A 27650-nucleotide genomic window follows, 5' to 3' on the forward strand; every position below is an offset into this window, starting at 1 on the left:
CCCCCCACCCATGGCCGATGTGCATTTCCACTAGTTTTGTCATGTGTCCTTGATCAAGACCAATTTCCAAATTGTTGGTAGTTGCATTGGTGTGGTAGTTTCGAGTCCACACCCTCAATCATGTCCACCCCGACCCATGCGTTCAAGCAGTTGTTTTTCTTATATGTTTCCTCTCCTGCAGTCCTTCCTCTGAATGTGGGTAGCGTCTTTACCATAAATCCCTCAGAATTGTCCTGGGTCATTGTATTGCTGCTGGTACAGAGGTCCATTATATTCAATTTTACCATAGTATATCAGTCTCTGTGTACAGAGTTCTTCTGGCTCTGTTCCTTTCGCTCTGCATCTGTTCCCGGAGGTCTCTCCAGTTCGCCTGGAATTCCTCCAGTTTATTATTCCTTTTAGCACAATAGTATTCCATCACCCGCATATACCACAGTTTGTTCAGCCATTCCCCAATTGGAGGACATACCCTCCTTTTCCAATTTGTTGCCACCACAAAAAGCGCAGCTATAAATATTTTCGTACAAGTCTGTTTATCTATGATCTCTTTGGGGTACAAACCCAGCAATGGTATGGCTAGCTCGAAGGGCAGGCAGACTTTTAGAGCTCTTTGAGCATGATTCCAAATTGCCATCCAGAATGGTTGGATCAATTCACAACTCCACCAGCAATGCATTAATGTCCTGATTTTGCCACATCCCCTCCAACATTCACTACTCTCCCCTGCTATCATTTTAGCCAATCTGCTAGGTGTGAGGTGATACCTCAGAGTTGTTTGGATTTGCATTTCTCTAATTATTAGAGATTTAGAGCACTCTCTCATGTGCTTATTGATACTTTTGATTTCTTTATCTGAAAATTGCCTATTCATGTCCCTTGCCCATTTATCAATTGGGGAATGGCTTGATATTTTATACAATTGATTTAGCTCCTTGTATATTTGAGTAATTAGACCTTTGTCAGAGTTTTTTGTGATAAAGATTTTTTCCCAGTTGTTTGTTTCCCTTCTAATTTTGGTTGCATTGTTTTTGTTTGTACAAAACCTTTTTAATATAATCAAAATTATTTATTTTATGTTTTGTAATTTTTTTCTAACTCTTGCTTGATTTTAAAATTTTCCTTTTCCCATTGATCTGACAAGTATACTATTCTATGTTCACTTAATTTACTTATGGTTTCCTTCTTTATATTCAGGTCATTCACCCATTCTGAATTTATCTTGGTGTAGGGTGTGAGATGTTGATCTAAACCTAATCTCTCCCATATTGTTTGCCAATTTTCCCAACAGTTTTTGTCATAGTGGATTTTTGTCCCAAAAGTTGGGCTCTTTGGGTTTATCATACCTTGTCTTGCTGATGTCACTTACCCCAAGTCTATTCCACTGATCCTCCCTTCTATCTCTTAGCCAGTACCATATTGTTTTTTTTTTTTTAAACCCTTAACTTCTGTGTATTGGCTCCTAGTTGGAAGAGTGGTAAGGGTGGGTGATGGGGGTCAAGTGACTTGGCCAGGGTCACACAGCTGGGAAGTGTCTGAGGCCGGATTTGATCCTAGGACCTCCCATCTCTAGGCCTGACTCTCAATCCACTGAGCTGCCCAGTTGCCCCAGTACCATATTGTTTTGATGACCGCTGCTTTACAGTATATTTTAATATCTGGTACTGCTAGGCCACCTTCCTTCACCTTTTTTTTTCATTATTTCCCTTGATATTCTTGATCTTTTGTTCTTCAAAATGAACTTTGTTATAGTTTTTTTCTAATTCAGTAAAAAAAGTTTTTTGGTAGTTTGATAGGTATGGCACAAAATAGGTAAATTAATTTGGGTAGAATGGTCTTTTTGTTTTTTAAACCCTTTCCTTCCATCTTGGAGTCAGTACTGTGTATTGGCTCCAAGGCAGAAGATTGGTAAGGGTAGGCAATGGGGGTCAAGTGACTTGCCCAGGGTCACACAGCTGGGAAGTGTCTGAGGCCAGATTTGCACCTAGGACCTCCTGTCTCTAGGCCTGACTCTCAATCCACTGAGCTACCCAGCTGCCCCCTAGAATGGTCATTTTTATTATGTTAGTTTGTCCTACCATGAGCAATCAATCTTTTCCCAATTATTTAGATCTAGTTTTAATTTTTTGGAAAGTGTTTTGTAGTTGTGTTCGTATAATTCCTGTGTTTGTTTTGGTAGATAGATTTCTAAGTATTTTATATTGTCTAGGATGATTTTAAATGGTGTTTCTCTTTCTAACTCTTGCTGCTGTGATGTGTTGGAAATATATAGAAATGCTGATGATTTATGTGCATTTATTTTGTATCCTGCAACTTTGCTAAAGTTGTCGATTATTTCTACTAGCTTTTTAGTATTCTGTAGGATTTTTTAAGTAGACCATCATATCATCTGCAAAGAGTGATAGCTTAGTCTCCTCATTCCCTATTTTAATGCCTTCAATTTCTTTTTCTTCTCTAATTGCTACTGCTAGATTTCTAGTACAATGTTAAATAATAGAGGTGATAATGGGAATCCTTGTTTCACACCTGATCTTATTGGAAAGTTTCTAATTCATCCCCATTGCATATGATGCTTGCTGATGGTTTTAGATATATACTATTTAATATTTTCATGAAAGGTCCTTCTATTCCTATACTTTCTAGTGTTTTCAATAGGAAGGGATTTTGTATTTCGTCAAAGGCTTTTTCAACATCATGTGGTTTTTGTTGGTTTGCTTGTTGATATGGTCAATTATGTGAATGGTTTTACTCTTGTTGAACCATACTTGCATTCATGGTATAAATCCCAAATCCCACCTGATCATAATGAATAACCCTCGTGATCACTTGCTGGAATCTTTTTTTTTTTTTTTTTTTTTAACCCTTAATTTCTGTGTATTGACTTATAGGTGGAAGAGTGGTAAGGGTAGGCAATGGGGGTCATGTGACTTGCCCAGGGTCACACAGCTGGGAAGTGTCTGAGGCCGGATTTGAACCTAGGACCTCCCATCTCTAGGCCTGGCTCTCAGTCCACTGAGCTACCCAGCTGCCCCTGGAATCTTTTTGTCAGTATTCTGTTTACGATTTTTGTATTTATATTCATTAGGGAGATTGGTCTGTAGTTTTCTTTCTCTGTTTTTGATCTACCTGGCTTTGGAATCAGTACCATATTTGTGTCAAAAAAGGAGTTTGGTAGAACTCCTTCTTTTCTTATTATGTCAATGGGTTTGTACAGTATTGGAATTCATTGTTTTTTGAAGGTTTGATAGAATTCACTTGTGAATCCATCTAGTCTTGGAGATTTTTTCTTAGGTAGTTCTTTGATGGCTTGTTCAATTTCTTTTTCTGACATTGGATTATTTAAGTATTCTATTTCTTCTACTCTTAATTTAGGCAATTTATATTTTTGTATATATTCATCCACCTCACCTAAGTTGCTATATTTATTGCCATATAGTTGGGCAATATAGTTTTTAATGATTGCCTCGATTTACTCTTCATTAGAGGTGAGGTCTCCCTTTTCATCTTTGATACTGATGATTTGGTTTTCTTCTTTCCTTTTTTTAATTAGATTCATCAATACTTTGTCAATTTTGTTTGTTTTTTCAAAGTATCAGCTTCTAGTCTTATTTATTAATTCAATAGTTCTTTTACTTTCAATTTTATTGATTTCTCCTTTAATTTTTATAATCTCTAATTTGGACTTTAGCTGGGGATTTTTAATTTGTTCCCTTTCTCATTTTTTAATTTGCATGCCTAGTTCATTGATCTTTGCCCTCTCTAATTTGTTAATACATGTACTCAAGGATATACATTTTCTCCTCATTATCTATACTGCCTTTTATCAGAATGTAATTACCTTCTCTATCTCTTTTAATCAGGTATATTTTTACTTTGGCTTTGTCAGAAAATCATGATCGCCAGTAGTGCCTTCTTTTTCTCAGCTGAAGCCCAAAAGATTTTGCTCCAGCCCTTGACCTTAAACCTGTGTATGTCCAATGGTCTCATGTGTTTCTTGTAGAAAACATATGGTAGGATTTTGGTTTCTAATCCTCTCTATTTGCTTCTGTTTTATGGGCAAGTTCATCCCATTCACATTCAGAGTTATAGTTGTGTATTCCCCAGCATTTTGGTATCCTCTCCTAATTCTACCCCTTCTTCTTAAGCTATTTCATTTTAAACCAGTGGTTTGTTTTAAACCAGTCCCCCTTGTCCCCTCCCTTGATTTACTTCCCTTTCCACTCCCTCCCTTATTATTCTCCTGTTTTTATTTTTTAAGGCCTAATGAATTCCCTCCCTCTTTTCCCCTCCCTTTTTTGATTCCCCACTTCCCTGCTCCCCTTGGTTTATCCCTTCTGAGTTTCTCAGTAGGGTTAGATAGAATTCTATATCCCAATGGATATAGCTACTCTTCCCTCTCAGGCTTAATTCCACTGAGAGTAAGGTTTAAATATTACCTCTTAATGCTCTCTTCCTCTTCTTCTTATAATAGTGTTCATCCCCTCCCCTTCCCTTGCTCTCTTCGTGTGGTATAGAATATCCTATTTTTCTTACTCATTCAAGTTTCTCTTGGTGCCATCTACTATTCACCCCCCCTCTTTTTTTCCCCCCTGTATCATCTTAGACCATTTAGTACTCCACCCTCTCCCTATGAATAATTCTTCTAATTACTATATTAGTGAATACAGTTTTTGAAAATTACATATACTATTTGTCTATATAGGAATACAAATAATTTGATCTTATTGAAGCCCTTAAAGAGGCAAATATTTAAAAATAAGATTTTTCTTTCTTTCCCCTCTGTTTCTTATTTACCTTTTCATGTTTCTCTTGGTTTTTGTGGTTGGATATCGAACTTTCTATTTAGTCCTGGTCTTCTCTGTGGAAGTACTTGGAAATCTTCTATCTTGTTGAATGCCCATACTTTCCCCTGGAAGTATATAGTCAGTTTTGATGGGTAGGTAATCCTTGGTTGTAAACCCAGTTCTCTTGCCTTTCTGAATATCATAGTTTCAAGCTTTCTGGTCTTTTAGAGTGGAGGCTGCCAGATCCTGTGTGATCCTGATTGGTGCTCCTTGATATCTGAAACGCCTCATTCTGGCTTCTTGTAAAATTTTTTCTTTTACTTGGAAGCTCTTGAATTTGGTTATTATATTCCTGGGGGTTGTCTTTTCAGGGTTTAGTGGAGGGTAATCTATGGATCCTTTCAATGTCGATTTTGCCCTCTTGTTGAGGAACTTCAGGGCAGTTTTTTGGATAATTTCTTGTAGTATGGAGTCTAAATTGCTATTACTTTTTGGTTTTTCAGGAAGACCAATGATTCTGAAATTGTCCCTTCTAGACCTATTTTCTTGATCTGTAAATTTCTCAGTGTGATATTTCATGTTTCCTTCTATTTTTATCAGTCTTGACTTTGCTTTATTTGTTCTTGCTGTCTTGAGAGATCAGTGGCTTCTACTTGTCCAGTTCTGGTCTTTAGAGACTGGTTTTCTGTTATAATGTTTTGATTTTCCTTTTCGACTTGGTCTATCCTTTTTTCCTGCTGTTTAATTTTGGTCTCCAATTTGCTTATCAATTCTTTTGATTTGGGGGCATCTTTCTCCAATTGGGAGTTTCTGTGCCTGTTGATTTCCTTTTGAGACATTTCCCACTTCTCTTGCCAAATCTCTTCCATCTTTCTCATGATCTCAGATTTGAACTCTTCAAGAGCTTGTGACCAATTTTCATTTTTTTGGGAAGGTTTGGATGAGATTACTTGTTTGTTCTCCTCTGCCATTTGCTCTGTTGTCTGGATTTTTTTCTGTGTAAAATTTGTTGAGTATTAAAGATTTCTTCTTGATCTTTCTCTTTTGAGGTTCTTGTGCCTGGCTTGCCATTATTATTATTTCTTTCTCAGTCAGAAGTCTGGGTGAGGCAGACAGGCTCTCTGCCTATCCTATCGAGCTGTGGAATAGGTTTCGTCTGAGTCACAGCTCCGTGCGCCCTCTCAGTTTTATCCTCATGCCCAGGGGCAGTGTGTTCTCTTTAGGCTCCTGAGGTCTCACATCTAGTTGTTCTCAGGGTCAAGCCACCTGGTGTTCCCTTTGCTTGCTCTTCCGCCTGAAGTTCCTTTAACAGTCTCAGGGAGCTACTTCCACAGTCATGCACCCCTCTACACTGGGTCCCCACGCAAGGTCCGTGCCTGCGCTCAAGGTCTGTTTTCAAAGTCCAGTTCTTTAGCCTCTTGGGTTCTTAAGTCTTGATGCTCTCAGGAACAGGCCCTGGTGATCCCAGGTAGCTGCCAAGAACTTAATGGATGCCCCAAACTTTCTCTAACTCTTGTGCACTGGCTTTGGCACTGTAGGTGGTGTGGGTGGGAGGGGGTTGCTCAGCTTACGTTTTAGTGAGAGCTATTTCACCCCCTTATAGCATAGAAATGCCCTGATCACACCTACTTTCAATGTTGTGCCCTGTTGTGGGGTCCCTTCATTCGTCTGGATTTGTTTTTATGTTCACTTGAGAAGTCCTATATGTGTGCGTTAGGGGAGGTTAAGTAGCTGCTTCTACTCTGCTGGCATCTTAACCTGGAAAATCGAGTTACCAAATTTTTAAATAGATATCTCTACATCTATTGGTTTTCACATTTTTTCCACAGACGTTAGCTTTTTACTTATTTTAACTTTAAAAAAAGAATCATGTATATTTATGGTATTAAATGATAAAAAACATTGATATTCTATAAAACTACAAATATATTTTATGCACTTTGGAGTTTCTAAAATTTTTCTGTGTCTTCTGCTGGCCTTTATCTGTTGTGTTCAGCTCTTCCCCAAATCTCAAACAATTCCCAGTTTTATGTTGACTCAATGATATTTCGAAACCTTATGGGAAAATTTGAGTTGTAGAAGGGATACCTGTATTTTCAGTTGGTTTAGAAAACACTAGTCAGTTTACCTCCCACAAGGAAGAGTTTTTAGGTCATCTTCAAGATTGAAGTTTTCCTTAAAAACAATATGTTCCTTCAAAATAACCAAGAAAAAATAATCTAAGGAAGCATAAGCCCATGTCAAATGCCAGAATTTTTCATAGAGGAAAAAAAGAACATAGAACACTTGAAACAACTGGTTATGGAAATCTAGACTTTATTAATGAAAAGCAGCTTTTGTGCTACAAAGAATGATCATATAAATCTTCAGATAGGATTAATCAGAAGAAAGATCATCCAGCAAGAATCAGAAGATGAGACCAAGCAATGGCTGGTGTTATAGGTAAATTATATAGTTAGAGTTGTCTGTAGCATAGTAGAGTAAAGCCAGCTGACTTCTTACATTCTTAGGCAGTTGGGCTGTTTCCTTAGTGTAGAAATCCTTCACTCACTTTCCCAATTTACCAGCAATAAAACCAGTTTTATTATACTTCCTGTGTCACCTCTAAGCTATCAAGGACTCACTATTGGAGTTACCTCTGGCAATTAGGTGGTCAGTTTAACTGTCAAAGTGTCATTCCCCATTCCCCACATCCCTGTGTGGCTATTTAGTGTTATCTTGTCAGTCCTTTCTCTTGTGGGAGTATCCCCAGTTTGTGTTATTCCCTGGCTGCCAGCCCAATCTGTCCCTTCTCTCCTATTTACTTTTTCATTGATATCAGTGAAATCTACTTTTCTTGTTGTAGTGTCCTCAAATAGCTATTTTTTTACCTAACATTAACAATAAGAAGTCTGTTGTTGTCCTGGGCTGTATATTCAAGATCTATCAGAGCCTTCCAAGATGAAGGCTTGTCAAACCTGATGACTATTGAAGATCTACTATTAACCACTTCAATATGGAGAGGCCTAAACTTTTAGAAAGTCCTAGGGTTTTCAGAGTTGAAAGGGAGGGGAGAAATCTGAAGAAAAAACTAAGAGGAAGCATAGGTCTTTTTTATCACTACTGAAAACTGAATGTAGTATAAGTTATTATTTCTGGTTTTGCTTCCTTTTTTTTTTTTTTTTTTTTACTATAACCTTTTTTTATTCCAAATTTTACCAGTTCAAATAAATCAAGAATTTTCATATACAAAGAAAAAGAAAATTGTGCATAAAAGAAATTATAAATCTTTTATATGTTTTGCTTACTTTTCTTCATATCTACATAATAATAAATCCCATCCACAAGTGTCCCAAGCCTTCCCTACCCTTCCCATATCACAGAAAATGTCTTCAGGGATACCAACATGTACATAAAAATTAAATCTTTCATGCTTCATTTTTCAGTCATTTTCTTGAGGCAACACATAACACAATTCACAGTTTATTCTTCCAGCATTAATTCCATGGCTGTTGTGTTATTTAGAATTTCTGGGGTTCCATTTAGAGGTATTTTGGGGCTCATTTGAGCCTCAAGATATGTAGATATATGACAAACTACCTGTGGACATGTGGGGGACTTTGAGACTACATTTTCTGTGATCCATTGGGTTTCTAGTTTCTGATGTGATGATGTTAAACAATGAGAACCAATGTAGAGTGTCACTTAAATTATGGGTGGAGCTTGGGCTCTGCCTCTTTTCTTATGAAGCAACCAAAGGAAATAGAAGGTACGGACTGGTGGGCAGTTTGAATAGGTCTTAGCCAGGAACGTGGTCTAATTTATTCTACTAACATGGCTTTAATTAAAATATTCCTTTTCCTCATAATATCAGCCTTTATCATTTTTAATCGTTACACTGTGTATAATGTTCTCCTGGTTTTACTCATTTTACTGTTTATTATCTCATGTAGTTCTTTCCAAGTTTTTTTAAAAATCAATCTGTTCATCATTTCTTATGGCACAGAAGTATTCCTCCAAATCACATATCACAATTCGTTTGCCCATTCCCCAATTAATGAGCATTTCCTCATTTTTTTAATACTTTGCCACCACAAAGAGAGTTGGGACATATGAGTTCTTTTCTTTTTCCTCAAATCTCCTTAGGAAACAGATCCAGCAATGATATTATAGGATCTAAGGGCACAGTTTCATAACTCTGAGTTTAATTCCAAATTGCTCTCCAAAAAGGTCTCCACCAACAGTGCATTAGTGTCCCCATTTTTCCACATTCCCTCTAACTTTTGTTATTTTACCCTTTTATTTTAGATAATCTGATGGGTATGAGGTATTTTGGTTTGCATTTCTCAAAAAATGCTCAAATCAGTAGCAATGTAGAGCATGTTTTCACATATCTGTATGTAGTTTATTTCTTCATCTGAAAATTGTCTGTTCATATCTTTTGCCCATTTTTTAATTGGGGGTGGTCCTTATTCTTATAAGTTTGACAAAAATTCTCTTTATGGTTTAGATATGAGACCACTATCTGAGAGGTTATTTATAAAAAAAACTTCTTAATTTTCTACTTTACTTTTAATCCTGGCAGCATTTGTTTTTGTACAAAATCTTTTCAATTAATTACTCAAAAATATGTGTTTTACATTTCTCAGTGTTCTCCGTCTCTTTTTTACTCACAAATTCCTCTCCTATCCACAAGCCAGAAGAGGAAAATAATTCGAAAGAATGAAAAGCAAAGCCTCAAAGAAAAATCCAGTTCACCCATAAGATCAATTAGAATTCCTAAATAATGATGAAGGAGTTAGAAATAAGTTTTAAAATGATATTCTGGAATAAGATTGATTGAGGAGAGATTTAGAAAAGAAATGAGAACTATGGAAGAGAGGCTTGGAAAGAAGATTAAAAAACTTAGCATAAAAAGTACAAAACATGTTACAGATTCTGGAGATTAGATCACATAGAAATTAATGATACCACAAAACAAGAAGAAACAATTAAAACAAAGGCTAAAGCTTGAAAAAGTAGAGGAAAACGTAAAGTATCTCATATCAGAAACAACTGACTTGGGAAGCACTTTGCAGGAAGATAATTTAAGAATCATTGGTCTGCTTGAAAACTGTGGACAAAGAAAAAACCTGGACATCATATTTTAAGAAAATATGGATCTCTGGATCTTTTAGAACTAGAAGATAAAGTAGAAGTAGAATTCATGAGTTATTGCCTAAAAAAAGCCCTAAAAGGAAAATTCCCTATGAATTTGTAGCCAAAATCTGGAAATTTTGGATCAAAGTAAAAATATTGCAAGTAGGCAGAAATAAAGAGTTCATGTACTTAAGAACAAGAGTCAGGATCATACAAAGAAATAGCCAATACCACTAAAAAGGATCAGTTAATCAACAGCCAGAAGTCATAAGAGGCATTTATTAAGTGCTTAGGTACTAAATTCTTGGAATGCAAAAACAAGCATCAAAAAAGATTGCCCCTGCCCTTGAGGAACTTACTAATTTGAATGGGAAGACAGTACAGAAAAAGAAGCTGAAAAGGGGTCGTAGGGAAGAAGGTTTCCCGTGAAGGAGCATGATGGAAGAATTTGGTTTGCAACGATCTGAGAAATGAAGAGATATGGCTGTTTTGAGCACCATTCTCTGGAAAAAAGAGACCTGGCTGACTTGCACCTCAAAGAAGCAAGAAAAGAAGAAAAAGAATTTAATGTGTGCCATGTGCATAGTACTTATGTTCTAAGCATTGGCAGGTGTAATTCAGTAGTGTCTGACTCTCCTTGACTCCATTTGGAGTTTTCTTGGCAGAGATACTAGCCTGAGTATTTTTTTTTACCATTTCCTTTTCTAACTCATCTTACAAATGAGAAAATTGAGGCAAACAGGGTTAAGTGACTTGCATAGAGTCACCCTTCTAGTAAGTGTCTGAGGTCAGATTTGACTGTTGGAAGAGGACTTCCTGACTCTAGGCCTAACATTTTACCCACTGTGCCACCTAGGTGTCCCAAAAACTGGGGATACTAATAATGACAACAACAACAAAAATACAAAAATGGAAACAGGACCTGTTTTGAAAGACCTTGTGGTCTAATGAGAGAGACAATATATAAATAGCCATATAATAATAAGATATATAATGGGGAAAATGAGAGATAATCTCAGAGGGAAGGCACTAAGATTAAGAAGGATTATAAAAGACTTCTTCCAGAATGTAAGACTTTACCCAAGACTTGAAGGAAGTCAGGGGGCACAGATAAGGAGTGTTCCAGACATGGAGGAGAACTAGTGAAAATGCCTAGCCTCAGGAGATTGAGTATCATGAGGAACAGCACGGAAGCCATTGTTACTGGTATGTAGCTTTTGGAGGAGAATTAAGACTGGAAAGGTAGGAGGTGACCAGGTTTTGAAAGGCTTTAAAATCTAAAAAGAAGAGTTTATATTTAATCCTGGATGTCATCGTAGAAAGCCACTGGAGTCCATTGAAAGGAGAAGTAATATCGTCACTCTCACACTTTAGAAAGATCAGTTTGACAAATAAGTGCAGGATGTTCTGTAGTAGAGAGACTTGAAGCAAGAATAGCAACCTTTGCAGACTATTGCAGTAGCTCAGGCATGAAATGATGAGACTCTGCTTCTAAGTTCCAAGTAATGATAGTGTCACAGGAGAGAAGAGGGTGTATACAAGAGACAATACAAAAGTAAAAGTAACAGGAGATAGTATTTGAATGGATATGCAGTTAGTCGTGAATCAGGACTCTAGGATGATGCCCAGGTTATGAGTCTTAATGACTAGGAGGGTGATGGTACCCTCAACAGTTGTAGGAGAATTTTAAAGAAGGGAGTATATGGGGCAGGAGAAGAAATCAATTCAGTTTTGAACATGTTTAGTTTAAGATGTCTAATAGGGAGTTGGAAATTAGAGGTCATTAGATAGGTTAGAACTGGACAATTAGATTTGAGAATCATCTACATAAAGCTGATAGTTGAATCTGTGGGAGCTGATGAAATCACCAATCAAAATAGCATAGGGAAAAAAGAGAGAAAAAGACAGAGCCTTGAGGGACACACCCATGGATAGTAGGCTTGACCTGAATGAAAATACAGGAAAGGAAAGGAGTGTGAGAGGGGTAATCAAGAAGGTAGGAATAGAACCAGGAATGAGCAGAGTCATTAAAATCTAGAGAGAAACATAGTCCTGTATTGTTCCATAAACATTCCTTGAACTGAGCTGGAGTGCAATAGAAGGCTCAGGGAATAAAGTCTGATAATAGTAACTGCCATTTATATAGTCTTTAAGGTTTGCAAAGTGCTTTACGTTCATAATTTCAATTGAGCCTCATAATACCTCTAAATACCTTTGCAGATTTCAGCAAAAATGTCTTGATTTTTTAGCTGCTGAGGGGGACAGAAATTCATCAGTAAAATAAATTATTTTGAGACTAGAAATGCCAGTGCAGGCACATTTTGCTAATTGGCTGATGATTGTGAACATTAGTTATAAAGTGTCTATCATTCTATCAAGTTTAAAGCACAATATTATTCCATTCTTGAGGCTGCTAGTAAATTTAGGTAATTCCTTTGTGTGTTATTTCTTACAGGCTTATGTTGTAGAAGACAATAAACAGCTTATTTTGGAAGGCCAGCATCATGTCATTCTTCGAACTGTTGGAAGAGAGGCTTTTTCATTTTCTCAAAAGCAGGTAATAATTTTTGAAGTGAATTGACCAGAGTATGACTTGATATAAAAATTTCTGACTGTTACTTTTCACACCATACTTTTCTTCTATTTAAAAACATAACCAGCATTTGTTATATTTTGTTTTAAAGTACATAGTATAAAATGATTAAATGTCTGCTTCTATATGAGCATTCTGAATTAGGTGTCTCACAAATAGATTAAAAATTCAAGTTATTATCCAGACCTGTGTTTATCACACAGGTTCACTGACTAATTCTTACTTCATTTGCCTAGCAATACTTAAATTTTGTTTTGCAGCAAGTGAAATCAAACCAAATTGTTTCGTAATAAGTAAAAAAAATTTTTTTTTTGCCAGCAAAATGAACTTAGTTCACCTTCTGCTAGTATTTTAACAATAGCAACAAAAAACCAAGGTAACATTTCTTATTAAACTTCTCATTGGCCCAGCTTAAATGATTTCTTTTAATGTCTTAAGCATATAAGGGCTTATGAGACCAATTCAACTTAGGCAGTTGAAAATGCCTGAAAATGATTAGCATCCAGGAAAGATCTTGAGCCTCACAAGTCAGAGACACTAGAGGGAGGGCCTGAGCCAAATGGGAATCACATCCATCAAAGATCCCAAACAGATTCATTAGAGGTTTTCTGAGCCACAGAATGTCAAAGTGGGTTTACCCCTATTATCCATTGTTTTGCTTCTACTTTTGTTCAATACAGATGTGTTAATTAATTTCAGCTAGCCTTATTGTTGCATGGTGTTCTGTTTATTTTCCCTTGGTTGAATCCCTATCACTTTTCCCACCATGATAATTTTAAACCTTTTCTTCTTTTCTAAGCCCCTAGATTTCCTTTCCTTCATCAGTCAGAGAAAAAAAATTATTAAGCATCTATTTTCCAGACACTGTGCTGGACACCAGGGATATGAATATATATATGTATGCATATGTAAATAAAATAGCCCTTACTCTCATGAAACTTTAAAACAGCCCTTACTCTCATGAAACTTAAATTCTCTCTCTGGGGAGGCTGTGTGTGTGTGTGTGTGTGTGTGTGTGTGTGTGTGTGTGTGTGTGTGTGTGTACAGAATAAACAAAAAGAGGACAAATGCAAAGAGTTAAATTCAAACTAGTTAAATACAAGGTAGTTCAGAGAGGGAAGCCATTAGGGGTGGGTAGAATCAAGAAACATTTTTTGTAAGTGGTAGTGTTTGAATCTTCAAGAAAGAGGGATCCTGTGAACTAGAAATGAGGAGGGATTTTATTCTAGACATGGGGCATAGTGCAAAGGCATGGAGATGCAAGATGGCATTTTTTTAATATGAAGAACAGAGATCAATTTGGCAGAATTTTAGAATATAGAAGAAGGAATAATGTACAGTGGAAGATAAGTTAGGGCCAGGTCATGCAGGATTTCAGAAAGCCAATTAGTGGATTTTATATTTTATCATAGAAGCAATAGTGAACTTTTGGAGTCATTGAATAGGGGATTGACAAGATCTAATCTACACTTAAGAAAAGTCATACTGGCTACGTATATATGTTTGTATATACACATATACATACATATATTATAGGGCACATTTGTGGCAGGGATGTCATTGCAGTCATATAGGTTAAAGTTGAGGAGGACTTAAGCCAGAGATGTTGTATGAATATAGAGAGTGATATGTAAGACACATGGAAGGAGAAATCTCACGATTTGACAACTTACTGGTTATGTGGGATGAGGAGAACTTGAGAATATTACTAGGATAGTTGTTCAGTCTTTTCAGTCATGTCCAATTCTTCGTGACCTCCATTTGGGGTTTTTGTTGGCAAAAGTACTGGAGTAATTTGCCATTTCCTTCTCCAGCTCATTTTACAGATGAGGAACTAAGGCCAGTGGGGTTAAGTGATTTTCCCAGAGTCACCCAGCTAGTAAGTATTTGAGGCCAAATTTGAGTTCAGGAAGATGAGTCTTCCTGACTATTGTGCCACCTAGCTGCCCCACTTCTAGGGTTATGACCCTAGAAAACTAAAAGGGGAAAAATGTTAGATTCTTTGAAAAAATATACAGAAGTTTGAAAGAGAGGTTAGAGTTCAAAATGTCTTTGAACATCCAGTTTGAAAACTTCAGGAGGCAATTAGTATTGTGGAGATGAGACTCATTTTAAGTCTGGGTTTCCCTCACTCAAAATATCTTCCCCTCCCCATGCCATCCCCTTGTCTTAAATCTCTCTTCAGTTGTTGAGGTCCCTTCCTTGCACATTTTACTTTAAGAGACAGTCCTGGGGTGGGGGGAATTATCAGTAGTCATTGCCTTCATTTCCTTACTGTAATGAGGGTTTATGACTAAATCTGTAATGATGGTTGGTAAAGCTGTAAAGCAGTCAGGAAACTAATATGGGCTAGTCACAAGCTGTAGACTGGAGGTATTGAATGTAGGAATGTCAAATACCCAGTGCCTAAGTCAGCCAAGGGATTGGTGTAATTTCCCTTGGTAAGGACTAAACCCCTTTAAGATGATTTTCTTCAGCCTCTGACCTGGCAGAGGAAGTAACTCCTATTGGTTGGTAGAGAGATTAGACAGGAAGGGAAGTATGGTGCTTCCTGTCTAAACAGTAATGGAGTTACTCTGTCTCTCTCTCTCTCTCTTAGAATCTTGAATAGCAGTCACTATTTAGATCTAAGATGAAGGCAGGACACGCTAGTTCTTAAATTAAATTAAGGATTTATTGAATAAATTTGTTTGGGAAATGGATTGGAGAGTGTGTTAGGGAAACTATGAAACTAGTTTATTACTGCCTTATAGATCTAAATTCAGAATGTTGATAAACTCCTTGCTATGATCTTCAGTTGACCCAAGGGACCAGCCCTGGGACAGAAATAAATGGTCTCTTTGATGGTAAATATAATCTCTTGATAAGGAATAATTGGTATATCAGATTGATGTTCCTATTTGGTCAGCAATGATCTTTAACCCTGCCTGGCCTAGGAAACTAAAATATCCCACGTTCCACCTCCCTTGATCTACCCAGTTCCCATACCCAAGGGGTAGAAGGGAAAGTGAGGAGAGGAGTAGGAAAAATGAACCCCAGCCCTGGGTCTCCAGGCCTTTATATACTCTGGGTCCAACTTCCAGTTGGTACCTGCCCTATGGCTCATGCCATGGTCAACATTCCAACCAGGGCAACTGATAGGTTGCCCCAAGAAATATGGCAGTATTATTTTCTACATTACATCACCCATTTTTCTCTGCTCTGATTGTGGGCTGTTTTGGTCTCTTACATCACCATACCACTGTAACTATGTTCTCAAGGTTGCCAAAGCTCTGTTAATCTCTAAGCTGATGGCCTTTATCAGTATTCATCCCAACCTTCTCCTTCCCCTTGAGGGCAGTGAGTGGGCATAGATGCTAAACTAGATAAAAGGCTAGACTTAGTTGTAACAAGATATCCATTTAAATTGTTTCTCAGACACTTCATGGTGTATTCCTGGGGCCAAGCCATTTAACCTCCCTGATATTTGAAGCCCACCATAATCTGGCTCCTTTCTATCTTTTCAGAATTATTACTTTTTTTCATGCACTCTTGCCAAATTGCCATGCTGTTTCCCAGAACAAACACTGCATCTTTCATTAATGTGCTTATTATTAGTTCAGGTGTAACTTCCTTACAGGAATCCTTTTTTTTGAACTCCTAAGTGTAGTAAATGCTATCTCTTTCCCCCAACTGTATCTTTTTAAAAATTTAATCTGTGTAATGTATGCTCTGTCCCTCAACTCTTTGAGGACAGTAATTATTTTGTTTGAAGATTTTAATGTTATTTCAAAACATCCACTGTGCTCTTGGTATTTTTAATTAGCATGGACTTGGTTTTGTTTTCCTTCCCTAGGAGCCTCCGGAAATGGGACTCTTAAAATTTACTCGGCCAGAAAACACTATGGTTCCTCCAAGACCCACAGTAGAACAGCTATCAAGTCTCATAAAAACTAGTCTTCAATATCCAGAGTCCTTTAATCATCCATTTCATCAAAAAAGGTCTGAAATATGCTCCTTCTTGACAGTTGAATTTTTTCTATACTTTATTGTTTTTTAAACAAAAATCCTGTTATTAAATGCTACGGATATTTGGAATGATAGATTAAAAGTTGCCCAAATATCAATGAAAAATTTGGGGACACATATTTAAGACTTTATAAGTAAATGTCTCCAAAGCACTTGACATCACCTAAATTAATATTATGGATATTGTGGCTTTATTCAAAAATACCAACCTAACAGTCTCTACATTGAAAAGAGCAAAACAAAGAAAACCAACTCTTTTATTACCAGTTTAGTGGTAGTTAATAAAGAATAAGTAGAGCCTTTAAATTCTGAGTTCTTAGAATTTAACAAGAGTCAAATTTAGATAATGAGTGACATTTATTTAAGATATATTTAGCAACAGTCAGCAAACCTCTATTAAGAACCTACTATGTGCCAAGCACTATACTGAAAGCTGGGGATACAGATAAGAAAAAGAAAGATAATTTTTGCCTTCAGGGATTTAGAATCTAATAGGGGAAGACAGGATATAAAAGGAAGCTGAAAAGGTCTGGGGATGGAATCGTAGAGTCAAAACCAAGCAGAGCAGCTAATGGAAAATGAAGTTAGCTGGAATATTCTGAACCTCTATATTTCTTACTCCTCCCCCCAGTCAGAGGGGAGAGATTCCTCAGGGTGCTGAGGAGGTGTTGAGTGCTGATTCAAATCTCCATGATGATAAGATTTCAGGTGGCTTTTTTCTGGGAGGAGGAATGATGTTTGTATAATCCATACCAAGAAGAATCTCTGATAGGGAAACATTAATAGTAAAAGCAAATTTAGATTATGAATTTTTAGTTTTGCTTATGCAACTTTTATCTAAAAGGTAAACAGAGGACTCCAAAGGTCAAGGCTATAGGCATAATCAGATCCAACATGGTCTCAGATGTTAAGCATCAAGGAGGACAAGTGTATCAGACCACTATTGAACATCTGTTATATTCAGGGCAGCAACTTCAATTTAGGTTATCTTGGCAGACCTAGCAGTAACCTCAATCAATCATCTGGAGATTTTGTTAGCCCTAGCTTCGTGAAGTCCTAACTCAGCCATGTGCCATTTAAAAATTGTTACTCACTGCAAAACGGTTGAAGTCTCTTTTCACCAGTGAAGTTTTATTAAATATAGTCATTAATTGGACACATTCAGTTATTTAGGCATGCTAATATATGTATTATTTTCCTCAATATTTTTCATTAAAAAGAGTTGCTTTGAATGACTTTACAGCTGATTCATTATTTGAACATAACATTATTTTAAGATCTCTACTTATCTATGTAGTAGGTATTTTAAAAATAACATATTTTTTTATTGTTAAATACTGCCTCAGTTTCTAAAATAAAAATTCTCAGTCCTTCTTCCTCCTCTTTCATAGCCTTTGTTTAGTTCCGGTCACCCTCTTACTTTCTAATTGCTCTCAGACGGATGTAGATGTAATAATTGATCTGCGACATAAAGCAACAAGGTAACCCTTTTCAAGGAAAATTTCTTTAGTAATTAAATGTACAGAGTAATTGAAGGAAGTTATTTTAAAGTAGTCTCTTTGGGGGTTATAGAAGGTGTTTCAAAAGTTTTAGTGTAATTTGAAGTTTAAGCTAAGAGTGGTCAATCTGTATTTCCCCTCCTTGAATGATGTGTACTATGAATTTCACTTTGGTAAATGGTATAGTAAAACAATTCTGCACCTAAGTTAGGAAACTTTGGTTTGAGTTCTGGCCTTGGTACTTCCTAGCTGTGATTTGAGACAGAATCTTTATAAAATCTCTCTACTTCAGCAAATTTATAGGATCTATATTTAACACTATCCTCATCTGTACAGAGGGAATAATAATATACTACCTGCCTTACTGAGTTGTGAAGGGTGCTTAAAAGCACTATATAAAGTTGAGCTTCCCATAAGACTTGTTCATCTTCCGTTGTGAAAGGGTAATAAGTGAGTTGTCCTCTAAACAGATGAGGCAAATTTTAACAAAAGTCTGAAACAATGAAAGATTTTTTTGTTTTCTTAAAAATTACACCTCATATAAAGATAAACATAATTCAAATTCTCTAACCTGACATTTTCCTAATTAAAGCTTGCTTTGCACCATTTTGATAAGCTTAAAAATGGAAAATTAGGAAACAAAAGGTTTAGGATCATTTGTGAAAATTTACTGTTATTAAGCATTTTATACATAAAACAGTGAAGTTTTCAGCTCTCCTTTTCTTCTTTCAGCCCAGAAGCACTGGAGGTCCATGGTTCATTCACATGGCTTGGACAGACCCAATACAAACTACAGCTTAAGAGCCAGGAAATCTGTAACTTGCAGCTGACAGCTTGCTTTGTCCATGCAGGTGTCTATAATCTTGGAACTCCTAGGGTGTTTGCCAAGTTATCGGACCAAGTGACATTGTTTGAAACGAGTCAGCAGAGCTCTATGCCAGCACTGATCATCATCAGTAATGCGTGACCACTTGCAAATTTGTACTGAAAACCAAAAGAATCAGTTTTATTTTGCTGAATGAATTTTACAGCAGTTTTTGGGACATCTACCATATTACAAAAGATGGTATAGGATCACAATAGCAAATATTCAAACCTCTTGTCAGTTTATGTTTATCGATGCAAAGCACGTTGGACTGAGAATGCATAGGTTCTTTTTGTATTTTTTTTTTCAACTCTGGTAATAATTTAAATATTCAAAATACAGATTTTGAACATGCACCTTAGGCCCTGTCTTTAAAAAATTAATGATTGACTGCTATAACAGCTTACAGAATGGTGCATTATTAGTGGCCGTATTAGGAGATGATTTCAGAAAAATGGCCTTTGTTGCCTATGCTGTTCTTAAGCCATTAGTCCCTATAAATTCCAGCTTAACTGTGAAGTTTACTATAGAGTGTTAAATACAAATTCTGCTGTTCTCACTTTTCACAGTTCTCAAAAATCAGTTTCGGCAATGTGTTTTAAAAGTCTTCATGTTTAAGTATCCAGTGGATCTTTTCACTTATACATACCTTTGTACAAATTAAGTTTCATCTGATGCTTTGAATATAATTTTAGAACCAATTTGACTTTTTTTCACTCATCTCAGTACAGAATGCACTATTTCACAACCATGAGATTTTTGTCATTTAAATTGTCATTCACTTCATTATGTAATTTAACAACTGGGTTGATCTGTTTAAAATATAAATCTACTCAAGTTAATTAAAAGTAAGCTTTTCAAAAAATGTATTATATTTATAACAAATGTACTGTAAATAGAATAAAGTGTACACCATATTCACTGTATAGGCTCTATTGAATTATTTTATTGTATTTATAGGAGGAATTAACTGTGTACTATGTTTCTATAAATGATATATGTATAAGGCGGTCATTTTAATGGAATATTTTCACCTTGTGGAAAGCCAATTTCATTGTAAGAGTAAGCACTGTTCAACTACATATCCCAGTATAGATTGATTTGATGTTAATCTTCAGGAAGAAGTAAACTCTTGAGAATAATTTCAGGTTGCCTGAATATTTATAATTTTTCAGCTTAAATATTTATTCATAGATGTTCTTCTTTCTGTAGATTAGGAAAATACAAGGTGTGCCTTAATCATAATAGTAATGATACTTTAACAAATATACTTGAATTCACATCTAAATAAATGTTGTCTCCTTTGAAGTATTCATCTTTTTTTTAAACCCATATCTTCTGTCTTAATATCAGTTCTAAGATAGAAGAGTGACAAGGGCTTAGTATTATAAGGGACTTGCCCTGGGTCACATAGCTAGGAAGTATCTGAGGTCAGATTTAAGTCCAGGTCCTCTTGATTCCAATTCTGTTGATCTTTCCACTCTACTCCCCAGTTGTTCCAGAAGTACTGCTCTTGAGAGACTTGTTCCAGCATTTCTGTCCTTGCCCAAGACAAGGCCAGAAATTTTCTTTTTTTGGAGTTATTTATTGTACATTCTTTTAAACATTTCCTTTAATGGTGGATTTGCTTTTTGGAGGGAAAATGTGTGAAGTACCAAACCTGGTAAATGAAGTAGGGGTAGATTTTTAATAGATATCATTTTTTGTAAAAAGAAAATAAAATTTGAAAATAACATGAGGTGATATTCATATGTAGAAATGTTATAAGCATTGGCATCTGCATAATTGTATAGCTTATCATTTGAAGGACAAGGCACATTTGGATAATAGTGCATACTGTGTTAGTTTTACTAAGTGTTTTGTGCAAATTTGATCCTCTTCAATGAAGTAGGTAGTACAAGTTATCCCCCTTTTACAAATGAGGAAATTCATGATCTAGAGAAACAAAAGAGGTTGCTTTTCCTAAATGACACCATAGGTAAATATCAAACACAGAACTTTAACTTGGGTCCTCTGATTCTTCTACATGATTCTGCACATACTAGGAATGGTAAGATTTCTTAGTGAAATGTATCCTTTTAATTTTGTTGTCATATGTAGAAATAGTATTTTTCAAATCACTTAAACTACAAAAACAGCTTTATTTTCTTTTCAAATCTACCCTCAAATTCTTCTAATATTAAACCATCAACCCCCCCCCCCCAAATAATTTGTTGATTTAACCATTATGTATGTCATGGAGACATACTGTCCATGGACAATGAAATTGGCCCAAAATTTAAAATGAGAAAGAAAATAGATTGATTTGAATGACCAGTAATCCCGAGGCGCTTCTCAAGGTCCTGCTTTATATTTTCTTTGCCTTACTGATATTCAGAAAATGCACAGCATCAATTGATTCAGCTTGATCACTTGAAGTATCATTTAAGTTTACAGTCTTCCTAACGCGAATGCTATTATTTGTTATGACTAAAAAGTTAACAAGCATTTATTAATCACTTCCTAGTGCCAGATTATACTAAGCACTAGAGACACAAGGAACGGCAAAAACAAGTCCTTACTCTCTAGGCGCTCCTAGACTAAGGGAAGACAACAAGCAAATTGTTATCCACAAAAAAGATTTCATATGTATATAAAACTATTAATATGTGTGTATATATGCATATTAATATATGCATATATGAACAGCATGTATACTGTTGATGTGTGTATATGTATATTTGTGTATATGTATGCCTGTATATTTTGTGTATATGCATGTGTTTATACATATTTGTGTGTATGCATACATTGATATATGCTATTAATATGTGTATATTTTGTGTGTGCGTGTATGTATCCATGTATATAGGCATCCGAATGGTATAGTGGAGAGTGTACCAGGTCTGGAGTCCAGAAATCTCATCCTCCTGAGTTAGAATCCAGCCTAAGACACTAGCTGTGTGACCCTGGACAAGTCACTTAATGTTATTTGCCTCATTTTCCTCATCTGTAAAATGAGCTAGACCAGTATATTTGCAAAGAAAACCCCAAAAACGAGTCATGAAGAGTCATCTATGACTTGAAAGAGATGAGGAAGAAGAGAGTTCTAGACATGGCAAATAGCCCCAGAATAGTAATAAATTGTTCCCATTGCCCATTTGGCAGAGGGAAATTCTTTACATGAGCCAAACATCCCACTAATTCATCAGTGACCCTCACCCTGGCTTAGCCTATCTGCTGCGATGGTTTACCATGGCGTGGCCTCTGCATGTGCTACAGCTTCTTAGAGCCATAGGTGAGAGCTGGGTGGCAGTAGACCTCAAAGGGGCATAAGCCTGAAAAGGGCTCAGCAAGCTCTCACTCCAGGGGTGCTAGTCTTCCATGAAAACCTTAATGGTACTATGAAAATATATTTGTTTTCTGACCATGGCTTTAATTAATGTAGTTGTCTCCTTTTTGCATTGTAATTTGAATTTGGCTTCGTTCTTTTTTCCCTCCACTGTGGAGCCATTTAGCCACAGGTAAAAAGTATATAGGGAACATGTAGTTGTGCAGAATGGATTCTCCCTACAGCATTCACAAGCTCAACTGTCTTTGCCAAGTCTTTTATGCTTGACAACTTACTTACCAAAGTGCTGCTGTCAGAGATTTTGTAGTACTTCATTAAGTCTACCTTAAAATATGTTCTTGTCTTAGAATGAGTTCTGCAGACCTGGAATTATAGGTTAAATTCAAAGAAAGGCAGATGATATAATAGAAAAGCTGTTAGGCTTGGAATCAGGAAGGACCTGGGCTTGGATCTTGCCTCAGGTGCTTGTGCCTATGGCCACAAGTCTCACTTGTCCCATCTGTAGGAAGGAATTAATAATAGCCTGAGTACCTGTTTAGTAGGATTTTTGAAAGACAAATGAGGCGAGGAACATAAAGTACTTCGTAAACTTTAAATTAGAATTGTTTTAATAATTATTGTTATTCTCTTTGAGGTTCACCTTATACAATAAGATGGGTATAGATATAGGCTTTCTACAGACTGTGGAAGGTTGTTATTCTTTATTCTTTATGAGAAGTGCAGAGATGCATTTGAATATTTGAAGAATTTTCTCAAATGCTTCACCCAAGTACTTTAGTATTCCCTTCACTTGAAAGAATATCCCTGGAGACTAATCTGAAAGCAAAAGGAAAGAGTAGAGTAGAGACAGTCTGTAAGTGCTATTCTCCAAGGCCTGATGAGCTCTAAAATTAATAGCTTAAAGGCCACCCCCTACACAGGATTTTTGTAAAACCTTTGGCTTCATAGAAAAAAGGCCATACCAAACACTAATTTCATGATGTTAGGCTTCAGGCTGCCTGATGGTAATTAGAAATCCCTTACAAATGAGTTTGATTATTCTGTGATCTATTTGGTATGTTCTTAGTTGACTTCTAAAACCAACTTGGGATTGTCAGGTTTTTGCCAAAATTCACGCAAGCATTTCTATTTTGGGTGACTGACACCTGATTCACAGTTTGACATTTGCCCTGATTCCTAGTAGCTTTCTCATTTCTGGCTCCCTGTGTATCCAGAACAGACCTCTGCTTTTGCTCTTATTTTTTTTCCCCCATATGGGAAAGTTTCATATTATTAAACCTTTTAAATTAAATTTCCCAGGTCTCCTTCCTTACAATGATGAAAAAAAATCATAGCTAGGCTCAAGACATATTTGTTTGCTCATTGTCAGTTTGTAGAGATAGTGCTTTGTAAAGCTTAAAGGATTATAGAAATATGAAATTATTATAGATTATATATTTTACATATTATTCATGTGATATATATAAATATAATAGATTATATAGATTTTAGAAAAATAGTTATTACTATTGTTGTTTCATTCATTTTAGACATTAGCTTTTGAACTCAGAACATACTCTATTACCACCAAGAAACTATTGTAATATTTATACTTTATAATTTTTCAAATACACTGTTTTCAAAATGTTTAATAGGCCCATCATTTTGAACACCAATATTCATATATCAGCAAATCTAGAAGAATCCTTTGAAAGCCATCTATTCAGGGGCAGCTAAGTAGCACAGAGGATAGAGCAATGATGGTGAACCTTTTAAAGATGGAATGCTGGGCCCCACCTCCCCAGAGCAAGTGCCATGCCCTCAGCCCTCCTCCCCAACCTTGCCCCAGACTGGGGAGGGAGGAAGCACTCCCACTGGCTGCTGGGAAAGTGAGACATGTCCTCAGACATGGAGATGGGGAGGGGAATAGCTCTGTCCTGAGTCCCTCTGGCTTTCTATTAAAAAAAATAAACAACATTAAGTATGTCCACAAAGAGGACTCTGTGTGCCCTTTTTGGCTCATGTGCCATAGGTTCACCATCATAGGGATAGAGCCACTCCTGGAGACCCAGAGGTCCTAGGTTTAAATCTGGTCTCAGACACTTCTTAGCTGTGGAACTCTGAACAAGTCACTTAACCCCAATTGCCTAGCCCTTGTTGCTCTTCTGTCTTAGAAGTGATACCAAGATAGGAGGTAATGGTTTAGGGCAGTGATGGGCAAACTTTTTAAAGAGGGGGCCAAAGGAAAGGAAATGCTCATCTGTCAGTCTGTTTCTAAGGCAACTTTCAAAGTTTCATTGTATTGTATCCTACTCATTGCATTCATCAGATTAGGAATAATGTCCCCTGGCCAGATAGGGCCGCATCTGGCCCGCAGGCCGTAGTTTGCCCATCACTGGTTTAGAGGAAAAAAAGAAAAAGAAAGATCATCTACCCCAACCACCTCACTTTGCAAATGAAGAAGCAAAAGGTTAGAGAGAGGAAATAACCTATCCAAAGCCAAAATTTAAGCCCTGTTCTCATGACTCCTGATTCATCAATTTTTCCATAGTACTTTGCAGGTTCCTAATTTCCTCTCACAAATGCCATATATGTGTGAATCATGGACTATCCCAGCCTCAGATGAATCCAAATTTCAGGTGACTCATGGGACTCACAGCAGCAGTTAAGTAGGCTTGCAGCATTCTATCAACAGTAGCTTACATGCCATCATCGTTGAGGATGCATGAGTGTAAAATGAAATGGCCAGGCTTCTATGTAGAATGGATGTCCAAGACAGAAGGTAAGAATTTTTAAAAAGAGAGGAGCATCTGGCTGGAGAGGCCCAGGGTTCAGATCTGGCCTCAGACACTTCCTTGCTGAATGATCCCAAGCAGGTCACAACTCCAAGTGCCTAGCCTTTACCCTTTTTCTGCCTCAGAGTCAATTCTAAGAAGGAAAGGTGTTGGGAACCACTCAGAGAAATAGGGTCCTTTGATAGAATCTTTTTATCTGGACCCCATCAAGATCAATGTAGTTTGGCAAAGCCCTACAATTGATTTTTCTGCCCTGCAAGTCAGGACCCAGACTGGATGGCTTATCTGAGATAAAAATATGGACCCCTCTTTGTGACTCCTTTTATGATCAACACCTTTTCTTATTGGAAAGCATCATAATCTAATTTTCTAGGATAGTCCCAAGTTTAATAGAAAGCCTCTAAGTGCCATATAGTAAATCTGTAGTTAAGGAGTTAACAATTTTTTCCCAAGCCGAAAAAAGCAAAAATTAGCAGGAGCTGCTCTGTATCTTTCCCCTGCTTTCAGACATTCCAAGGACAATGTAGGCAGATCCAGACAAATTCCACACTCACTTAGGTACTTCCCAAGGACTGAATACATGCCACAATATTAAAGGCTTATTCTTCAACATATCTTTTGAAGTATGGAAGCTTTTTACTAAAATAGCATTTAGATAAAGCAAGACTTTTTTCAACCTTGGACGTTGTCTCATCCAGGCATAATCTTCATGAGAGAAATTTTTTGTAAGCCATATGTCAATCATGATGTAATTCTTTAACCTTGGGTATACAGCAGCGAACTCAATTGTGCTTTGTAAGAAACTACTCTCAAAAAAAAATGTAGAAAATAAAGAAAACTCAGGCTTTTTGGAGTGGCCATGGGCTAACTGACAGACCCCAGCTTCTGCCTCATTCTCACCTAAACCGTGCACCTTTTCAGATCCCTGGAGCTGCTGGATAGCTTCCAACAGAAAGGTTTGGGTTTTTTACTTAAAAGGTTCTCATACCCCTTTAGCTGTGTTATGAGGTCAAGTCTTAAAGATGTTTGTGTTCTTACATTACCGGTCTGGTTATTTCTAAACTGATTGATCAGTGTGTATTACAAGCCACCCTGAAAACATCGTATCTGATCATAAAAGTCCTGCAGGAACAAACTTCCTGTTGCCTCTCACTGGAGTATCCTTTCTGTGCTTTAGTAGAGTTTCTGTGACAGTGTGGCCAACTGTCAGCAACAAAAGAAGAAAGTTATGTCTCTAGAGATCCTTTTCTTAGAAAGGTTAGTTTCTATAGAAATGTTATTAAAAATGAAGTAATCTGTGCACCTGAACTTTAAGCACATTTGTCATTTCACATAGCACTTATGTCAATAGCCAACAGAAAAGTAAACATTTTATATTGTACTTCGTTATGCATCTCATTGATTGGCTCCATAGCCCAGCTTCTAGAGTTCTTGTGTGCTGATAAGGGCAGTGTTTGGGGGTGTGTGTGTGTCTGGAAGCGTCTTTGTGGCTATGAAACAAAGTTACTAAGAGGAATAATATTTGCATCAATTATACTAGTACTGTATTTTTCTGCAACCTTTACCTTTTATCTTATAATCACAGCTTAGTAACAGCAAAGGCTGAAACCACTTTGAGAATCCTTCCAAACCAATCTTTAAAAAGTGCCTCAAAATGTCAGGAGTCAGTACATTGGTTCCAAGACAGAAGGAGTGGCAAGAGCTAGGCAATGGGAGTTAAGTGATTTGCCTAGGCTCAACAGCAAGGAAGTACCTGAGGACAGATTTGAACCCAAGACCTCCCATCTCTAGCCCTGGCTCTCTATGCACTGAGCCATCTTGCTGCCCCCAAGTATAATTATATATTTAACAAGTGTTGAATATAATAATGAAATTTTTACACATCTTTTAAAAAAGTATAATTACTTCAACAGATTAAAGATAAAGTGTACAAAAATGTTGAAAAATATATTAATAAGAAACCTCAAAATATTCGTTCAAATTCAGCACCCTGTGATCAAGGAATCAGTAAAAATCATTCATATCACAATTTTGAAAGTTTCACAAAGATATTCAAGATACTTACACTATGACAGGCATAGAAAAGAGGAATGAAGAACAGATTAAATTTGATTTTTCATTTTCTGGAGATAATGAATATTCACCACTACAAAGTATAATTTGTGGAGAAATCCTTATAAATGGTGGCTTAAAATCTTCTCTTTTATCTTGATGTTTAAAATCCTGTCATGAAAGCTATTTTTATATATTGATTTTCTTAAGTAGAAACAACAAAAGTTGAAAACACACAACATTGGCTCATTTTTGTGAATTAATGAGAAAACGGAAAAGCAATTGAAGTTTCATATTTAGTAAGTTATAAAACTGCAAAAAACAAAAAAGCTCATATTATTGCAGGAAATTAATTTTGCTCTGTGCTGAGCAATTGTCAGGTACATAATTGAAAATTCTGTTAAGAAATTAGAGATGATGCCCATATCTAAAATTTCAGTGGTTTGATAGATATATGATATGTCTGATTATATTGAACTGGTCATTGTAGAAAAAATTTTTAAATAACAATTGTTTTGCAACTAAATGAGAGAACTGATGTTTATAACCTCATTGTTTTAAATTGTATTTGTAAGATATCTGTATGATGGTAAAGTGGAGGAGAATGTGTTATTTTCTTGTTAGTTTGT

General features: G+C 36.4%; 1 protein-coding gene across 1 annotated transcript in view; it reads left to right on the forward strand.

Moving 5' to 3' along the window:
• TRAPPC8 (trafficking protein particle complex subunit 8) overlaps positions 1 to 20105 on the forward strand; it is a 150703-nt gene extending 130598 nt beyond the window's left edge. The window contains exons 26-29 of the mRNA XM_044666435.1: positions 12355 to 12456; positions 16328 to 16473; positions 17892 to 17981; positions 18732 to 20105. Coding sequence (XP_044522370.1) covers positions 12355 to 12456; positions 16328 to 16473; positions 17892 to 17981; positions 18732 to 18966 — 573 coding nt within the window. The 3' untranslated portion in view covers positions 18967 to 20105. The remainder of the gene's footprint in view (positions 1 to 12354; positions 12457 to 16327; positions 16474 to 17891; positions 17982 to 18731) is intronic.
• Positions 20106 to 27650: the final 7545 nt, after the last annotated feature.

This window comes from Gracilinanus agilis, chromosome 1 (genome assembly GCF_016433145.1).
Source record: "Gracilinanus agilis isolate LMUSP501 chromosome 1, AgileGrace, whole genome shotgun sequence".
In the NCBI taxonomy this organism is placed as follows: domain Eukaryota; kingdom Metazoa; phylum Chordata; class Mammalia; order Didelphimorphia; family Didelphidae; genus Gracilinanus; species Gracilinanus agilis.